This window comes from Carassius gibelio, chromosome B7 (assembly GCF_023724105.1).
Source record: "Carassius gibelio isolate Cgi1373 ecotype wild population from Czech Republic chromosome B7, carGib1.2-hapl.c, whole genome shotgun sequence".
Taxonomy (NCBI): domain Eukaryota; kingdom Metazoa; phylum Chordata; class Actinopteri; order Cypriniformes; family Cyprinidae; genus Carassius; species Carassius gibelio.
Window position 1 is genome coordinate 27086873 of NC_068402.1, and position 8620 is coordinate 27095492.

General features: G+C 37.2%; 1 protein-coding gene across 2 annotated transcripts in view; it reads left to right on the forward strand.

Moving 5' to 3' along the window:
* The window catches only part of m1ap (meiosis 1 associated protein), a 103324-nt gene extending 94871 nt beyond the window's left edge, over nucleotides 1-8453 (forward strand). Inside the window, exons 5-10 of one of the 2 annotated variants that reach the window (XM_052560948.1) lie at nucleotides 1513-1701; nucleotides 1875-2034; nucleotides 3105-3246; nucleotides 3375-3572; nucleotides 4291-4476; nucleotides 5992-8453. In XM_052560948.1, coding sequence (XP_052416908.1) covers nucleotides 1513-1701; nucleotides 1875-2034; nucleotides 3105-3246; nucleotides 3375-3572; nucleotides 4291-4476; nucleotides 5992-6159 — 1043 coding nt within the window. In that variant the 3' untranslated portion in view covers nucleotides 6160-8453. The remainder of the gene's footprint in view (nucleotides 1-1512; nucleotides 1702-1874; nucleotides 2035-3104; nucleotides 3247-3374; nucleotides 3573-4290; nucleotides 4477-5991) is intronic. The other variant, XM_052560949.1, reaches the window with a different exon arrangement.
* Nucleotides 8454-8620: the final 167 nt, after the last annotated feature.

The following is an 8620-nucleotide window of genomic DNA, read 5'->3' on the forward strand; positions in this document are numbered from 1 at the left end:
CTGGGAAACCTTGGGTGCTGGCATTTATGTTACTTTGACATGTACCACCTAGCAAAAATTATTGCAGACCATTTACCCCTATTCATGCCAATGGTGTTCCCTGATAAATTGTGTCCTCCCTCCGCAAGATAATGCACCCTGCCACATTGCAAAAATTGTTCAGGAATGGTTGAGGAACATGACAAAAAATTAAAGGCATTGCCTTGACGTCCAGATTTCCCAAGATCTCTATGCGAGCCAGATTCCACAGTACGCATTCAGAGGTCTTGTGGATTCAATGCCTTGATGCATCAGGGATGTCTTGGCAGCATGAATGGGACTTACTTGATATTAGGCAGGTTGTTTTAATGTTGTGGCTAATCAGTATGAAGCTGTTTTGATACACTATACTTTCATCCTTTTGTTGCTTGAAAGCTGTAAGTTCCATCTGGGGTGACTTTACAGCAGAGTGGCACAGGCAAATAAACCCAGAGGTCGATGGATGGAAAACATCCTCTGCTAAAGCTTTTTGGGGCAGCTGTGGCCTAATGGTTAGAGAGTTGGACTTGTAACCTGAAAGTCGCAGGTTCGAGTCTCAGAGGGGGAGTGAATGAACAGCGCTCTCTTCCACCCTCAATACCTATAGCTGAAGTGCCCTTCAGCAAGGCACTGAACCCCCAGTTGCTCCCCGGTGCTAGATATACTGTAAAGCTGCCCACTGCTCCCGGGTGTGTGTGCACTTGGATGGGTTAAATGCAGAGCACAAATTCTGAGTATGGGTTAACATACTTGGCAAATGTCACGACTTCACTTTTCCAAACTTTGGTTCCTGTTCTTTGCCACTGGATGGAAAATAGCATACAGCACAGTCTTCATTTCTCCTTTCATATTTCACCGAAGAAAGTTGAAAAGAGTGAATGTGTAATTCCATAATTTTATGCAAGACATTTAAAAGCATTAACTTACATTTATGCTAATGTCGGAAATATAAATATTTGTATTATGAGACATTAAATAATCAATAATTTACTGTCATAATTTCACTTTAATTTTAATTGGACCACTATATACAGTGAAACTGGATTCTGGTTCACATAAATCACAAATTTAGATTACTGAGCCTAAAAAAACATATTCGCAAAAATACATATCACATAAGCACAAGCACATCTTGAGATTTGAACCTTTTTTTTTTTTTTCTTTTTTTTTGGAAATGGTTAACCTTGATGGGATACAGAATTGATTTGACAGCATCCTCTACTGGTTGTTTTAAGTACCACAACCTTCGTCTGACAGGAAATAGGTTTACATAAATTGCTGTTCGCCAGATGTTTTCATCTGTAGAATGAAGCTGAGTTCAGAGGTTAAACATCTCAAAAGGGCCATAATAATAAAGACACAGGAGGAAGGTCAAGGTTTATCACTGTTTGGATTCAAACTGCCTTTTTATTATGAACTGATGAAGAATTATGTTGCCAGGAAACAGGAATGTGATATTTGTCCAAATCAATTTTATTTCTCTTCCTCGTGTAGAGAGCCTGATGCTGGGTACAGAGATGGACCTGCAGCTGGTGGAGGGCACCGTTGTGGCCTTGGAGAACTCTCTGAAAATGTGGCTGCATGATCAGGGTGGAGACAGAGAACACCTGCACTTGTTGTTACCCCCTTCTCTCACATCACAGGGTTCTACTCCACACCCTGCCAACAACAGGCCAAGCCCAGGTAGAAACGCACACATGGATTCTGCACCCACTAAAATATTCATTCGGAAATCATTTTTTTCTGTACACAGCTCCAAAATTTCATGTTTTAGTTAAGCATGTGTTCTGTTTTTTGTGTCTGCTTTTCAATGGATGGGTGGGTGATGTTGCTTATGCTCATGTGCCCCAATGCAGTCTGTTTGAAGTGTGACATGCAGGAGAGACTTCTCAGCCCAGCCCTACTTCCCAGCACACCTGACCTGGGAGTGAAGACTGAGAGCATGCAAGATTTCCAGCCCCTTAACAAAAGTCTGGCCAATCAGAACCCCTCGCCACAGTGTCTGCGAGTTGTCAAGTACAGTTATATCTGTAGTTCTATTTTGTTTAAGCAAATGACAATAGATTAGCCTTAAGCATCACTTTGACATTTTTTTTTTATGATTTAAGGTTTAATCACAGAGTCCCCAGACTGCTGTGATGTCTGTTTTTTTTAGCATCTGTTGCTAAAAAAATGCTGTTTTCACTCCACCGCTATTTACACTTAATAGATATAATAGTCGCTGCCATGTTTTTAATATATCACAGATCTAGGGAAGTCTACAATAGTGGTTTTGATAACTATGTTCATATACAGTATATTCAACAGGAACACAGTTTAACTGTGGCTTAACTGAAATATAGTTAATGTACAATTTATGCTGTGTGAAGGGAAGAAGAAAAAAACGGACTATGCAAAAGTCAATATGATGGAGTCAGGTTTCTATCAAACAGACAGCTCTGTGTTTGAGTCTTCTGTCTCCCAGACACAGTCATACATTGTATTCCCCTTGAGAGTTTTGCATATGATTTTCATGCACATGAGGTCATTCTTCCGGGCACTGTGATACTACTTGTCCCCACTTAGTCATTATGGGCCAATATGACATATACTTGCATAATTCCCTTTCAAGCATGTGCATCTTTTTATCAGTTTTACTCAAACAGGATTTGTGTGACGTTAACCTCTTTTAAAGAAATTAACTCTTGTTCAACAGGGATGCATTCTATTGATTAAAAGTGGCAGAAGTTAAAATGATTTCGGATTTGATGACATGCTGTTCTTTTCCAAACATTCAATTCTTAAAATAATCAGTGTATCATGGCTTAGACAAAAAATATTAAGCAGGACAACTGTTTTCAATGTTGAAATAATAATAAGAAATGTCACTTTCTTATTGTACCAAATCAACATACCTGTATAAGAATGATTTCTGAAGGATGGTGTGACACTGAAGACTGGAGTAAAGGCTTTTGAAAATTCATTTTTTTAAACATAGTAAAATAGATAGTAAATAGAAAACAACTGTTTTATTTTATTATTAATAGTACTCTGGGATTAATCTAAAAAATAAACATTCAGATCTACCTGTTGTGTGTGTTATGTAGAGTTCTTCATGCCGGTGGTGTGTGTCAGTCTGTGCTGTATGGATTACCACTCATCATCAGACCAACCTCATGCTGGCAGCTGGACTGGGATGAAATGGAAACAAACCAACAGACATTTCATGCTCTCTGCCACATACTAAAAGTCAGTGTCTTGACTGCATGTGTGTGTGTGTGTGTGTTTGTGTGTTCATAGAGCACAGCTGTGCGATAATCTGTTATGTTAGAGATCTGAAAATGTTGTTAAAAACCTGAACATTTTTGTTTAATTAGAACCGTGACTGGTTCCTTTTGGTGCGCTCAGAGTCGGGGTCAGGTTCAGGTTCTGCTATGTTCTCCTACTATATACTTCAGTCCTCTGGTTCACTCTCTCTGCTTTTGAAACCTGTGCTGACACGAGAACTTACACTACCCTGCTGCCTACCTGTCTCAGTGGAGGAGCCACCACTTCCTGCACTCGCCACTGTGGAGGTACCATTACATTATAGACTGATATTATAGACTAGAAATGCATGTCTCTGACATACAAACTTGGTGTAAAATTCACTGAATGGCTAAAACACAACTCAATTCTAATATTTAGCATCAACGAATGGATCTCTGTAATGAGAATAATGTTTTTATAGGCATAGTTCCTCCTAAAATGACATTTGTTTCATCATTTACTAATCTTCATGTCACGCTAAGCCCTGTTCACACCAAAACTTGTCTGTAAGTGCATGCTCTTATTTAATTTATTGATCTTGTTATATCAGCATGCTGTCTGATTGGCTGTCGATATTTTTTTCATTCATCAGCTGAAAAAAAATCATTCTGAAATTGGTTAAAACGATATTGTTTCTCTGTGCCTTTATCGTTATAGCTGTGGTGTGGATTCTCCTATTCTTTAATACTGAGAACTATTTTTAGTACTATATCTTAATTGTTATCGTTATAGTTATCATACTTCGTGTGAACGGGCCTTTAAACCTGTATGACTTGTTTTTCTTGATATGAAGAATGTTCAAGAAGGTTAAGTTCCAGTAACTTGAATGATATATTTTCATCTTCTACAGAAAAAAGTAAGTCATACAGGTTTGGAATGACTTGAGGGGAAATTAAGTAAATAAGATCACTTGCACTTTACAAACTTATCGTAATTATTTTTGATAAAACACCTCTATGATGATCATGTGACCACTGTTTCCAGAGCTCCCTGGATCAGCTTGAGAAAGACCCTGTCTTTAACCCTCTCTGTCTGGACTCCAACCTTTACCCACACCTTAGAATTAGAGGTTTGCTCACCCGTTCATCACAACCATTTGGAGCACAAGGCCAGGGCCGCGGCCATCGCAGGGGCACCAGTCGACCACCAGAGGGCTCCACACAGCGTCAGGTTAGAGGAGTACAATTGAACAATATGTCTTAAGATAGTAGAATAGAACAGAAGATGTGTGTTTGCTATAATTGGAGGTGATAGCTGTAGAATTATTGGTATTATAATGACTTTTGATTAACTTCTTAATGCTCTAGGGGAAACTTAAGAAATAATGCGGTTTTATTATACCATCATTATTAAAAACTGAGATATGATAAACCTCTCTGATATGGTTGTCAGTGGTGTTGACATACCATAAGTTGACCTAAATAGATTAGATTTAATCAGTTGAGATGTCAAGCTTTAGAAATGTTCAAACACTACTCTTCACATTGTGCCATTTTAGTTGGCCTCTAAATCTGAATACAAATTTTAGAAAAACTAAACTGCAAATAAATAGAGAGGAAGTGTGTGTGTGTGTGTGTGTGCGTGAGTGCTCTTGTTTTTGTGACGTATCAGGAAACAACTCTGTATAATGACATGGGTATGACACAGATATTACAAGGAGAGGGTGACTTATGAGGACATAACCCATGTCCCCATTTTTCAAAACGGTTATAAATCATACAGAATTAGTTTTTTTAAGAAAGTAAAAATGCACAAAGTTTCCTGTGAGGGTTAGGGTTGGTGAAGGGTGATAGAATATACAGTTTGTACAGTATAAAAACCAACAGTATAAAAACTTTTCACAAAAACAAACATGTGAGTTTGTGTGTGTGTGCGTGTGTGTGATGTTGAAAGGGGGAAATTATTGCCCCAGAGAGCAAAAACGAAACCAAGCACTGGCCTAATATTGAAACACCCACGCAAGGGGAAGACAAAAAGAGCGAAAGGGAGAATGAAAATGATAAAGAGCAGTTAAAATAAATGGGTCCCTATTTTGGAACTCTCCACAATCAGACTCGGCATGACCGATTTTCCAGCCACAAGCACTTTGTGATGTCAAACTATCATCATAAATATATTTGTGATCAATAGAACGATATGCTACAAAAAATATTGAGAGTGATTATGCTAGTGCACTGAGGAACAAAAGTGACATGACGTATTTATATTTTATTTAAAGCATGCAAGTTTCACCAGTTGATAAGGAGTTTGTCAAACCTGTTCTCCAGCATGATTTTTACGATGATTCAAAGAGCATTCTGTGCTTCAGTGGAAATGGAACATCTGATCATCAGTACAGTGTCACATGATCACGTGTAAATTTACTCATTTGATTAGTGTCCTAAAAATAGTGCAAGAACTTATCTTATGAACATTTATTTATAGATTTATACGTTGTTCTTTGTTTCAAAATGAGATTTTAACCAATTTTAGAAAATCTTGCCTAAAGGGGCTAAAGCTGCATACGCAATGACACTTACAGTTAGGCATGGAGGAGGAGCTAAACAGACATTCAATTCATTCAAGACTTTGGTTCCAGTCAAAAACAAAGCACACCAAACAAATCCTGTAATAGTTGTTGTTGTTGTTTTATGTTTTGCTGTTCCTTACTCTCTCCTTTTTCTCTTGTCATTTTTAATATGGAAGGTTCGGCAGTCTCAGAGTCGCGTGCGAGCCACAGTGGCCCCGCTGCCTTCCATCCCTTCAAACAAGATGCCTCGCCGTTTACTAACCCTCAGCCACTCTCGACCCTGTGCTCCTGCCCTCTTTTTCCAGGACAATTATGAGGAGGAGGACCCTTTGATGATCCAGTAAGGATAAAGAGAGAAAGCATAAAACTTTCACTATAAGAGGAAATTGCACATTCACATTCACACTCACACTCACACTGACTAAAAGCAACGGTTTCTAAACTCCCACAGACAGGATGTTACTTTCTTGCACATGACCAGATATACACTTATACGTACAGCTAATTTGAAAAATATATTTGCTATACAAATTTGGTTTACTATTCAGAGAAGACTGTACTGTGTAATGGAGAACAGTACTGAATTTAGATTAGTAACACAGAGCAAATATTAAACACTCAATATACAATATATAGCTAGCTTAATATATAATATTAAGCTAGCTATAGAGACCATTCCTTATTTCTAACAAGACGAGGGCTGGCTAGGTTAAGTTAATTATTCGGTTTTCAGAATACAGTTTAGTAGTGCAACATCACAGCTCAATTTATCTTCTTAAATCTGAAAACTATTACAGCACAGATTAAATAACTTTATTACTTCTCCAAATAAAAACTTCAGCAACTTTGAGACTGACACTGCAAAATCAACCCTCATATACAACCCTCATATTCCCAGACAAGCTGTTTTGTTACCCTGATGTTTGCAATTAAACCAGTCCTCATAGTAACTAGCATGATTTCACTCTTGGAGACGTAATTAAACTAACTGTTGTTCCATACGGTTTAACAAAGCCTGCAACGCAACTGGGGAAAAAATATAATTGTAAACTGCTGAGGCTGCTAAAAGAAATCAAACACAAAACCACAGAACTGTAAAAGGACAAGAAGAAAGGCTGTTTAAAGAGAGATAACTGCCTTCTCAGTTTAACTGCTGTGGCTAGAAGGCTCTGTAGAGAGTTGAGGAGGAAGAAGGCCGAAGTTGTGGAAAAGTAGAGCCATTGTCTTCCTTTATGGAAGCCTCCAGTGCAGCCCCAAGGGGGACACACTGTACTCATCTGAGCAGGAATTCAAGGCCTTCAATGAGTTACAGAAAGCGAAGAGAGGGGAAAAGAAAGAAAGAGGTCGCCCTGTGACCTCTGAGAACAAGGTTCTGCATTGGAGGCGCTGGTTTAGAGTTGCGAGAGCTGTGGGACGTGACTCTGAATGCATACTGAGGTCAGAGCTGTAATATTACTCAATGGGCCTCTCTTACTAGACCCCATCAGTATTGCCTCATTAAGTTTTCCGCCATTCCACCCACCTGGCACCGCCTACGCCTTGTCTTTATGACATCATGCTGAGGTTTGGCATTGTGCAAACGGTACAAAAAGCAGACATAGAGTGAGGATCTCACGTCATTTTCCCCTCCTTTTTTCATATTTTACGTTCACGATGTCCTAACTTTTTCAGCTGTTATGAAAGAGATTCAGTAGGGAGTTTTTCTCTTATTTTTAAATCGTTTTCCAAATGTGTCTCTACTTCTGGTTAACTAATGTTTTAAGCCTGCATTAAGAATATTCATTGTTATCAATTTTTAGTCCTGTTAATCTTTGTAAACTCTTTATTTAAATTTTACTTCTATATTTTTATTAACACTATATTGTAAATGGTTATAAAATTATTAATCAATGTTGTGTTTTGCTGTTGCCCTTTTAAAAATAAAACACCTTAACAAACTGACATTTTACATGAGAATGAAATCAAACAGACAAGCCTAAACATTGTAAAAACTGTTTGGAGAATTTTTTTTTCTTCTTTTTTTGTTAATAATCCATTAAAAAGAACTGGTAAAATTTGACCTTTTTTTTTTTTTTTTAAAGGGAACTGTTAGGAATCTGAGTTTTTCAAAATCACTATATAACTACATAACACATACATTAGAATAACAGTAAAATGTCTATATCAATTATATTATTAATTACACCAAGAATCAGTCAAAAGATGTTCAATTAAATGTTAAATAATATAATATATTATTTTCTATTGTGCATACTACAGCCTTTTTGTTAAAAGTTCATTTTATGTATTTAATAATACACATAGGTGATTAATGCAAAAATGTTCAATGGTGTGTACTTCAAGTACAGTACAGATTTTACTTTAACCTATGAGATTCTTGTATTTAAATTTTTGTTGAAAGATGTAACGAATGCACTTCCCCATCATTTGCTTCATACTTCAGAATACAACAGCTCAGTTCTGTTTTCCGTTTGGTTATCCAAGCATCAAGTGGCCAGCGGAACGAAAACATAAACGGAACATTCAAGAAAACAGGAACTAGTACAACATGAGAAGTGCATTCAAACTGAACCAATATATACCTTTTTTTTTATTCACATGTACACTATTTAAAGCTCAAGTGGAAACATAGGTCTCTAAATAGAAAGCATCTGTTGATGAACCAAGTGTACAACATTTTTTGCTTGTCTCAAATATTTATTCAGTATGTTTGTATTATATCCAACAACAAGTAACTAAATAAACAAATAACTGTCAAACTAAATTTAAAAAATACCATCTGCTAATGATAAGAAAAGAGGGGAA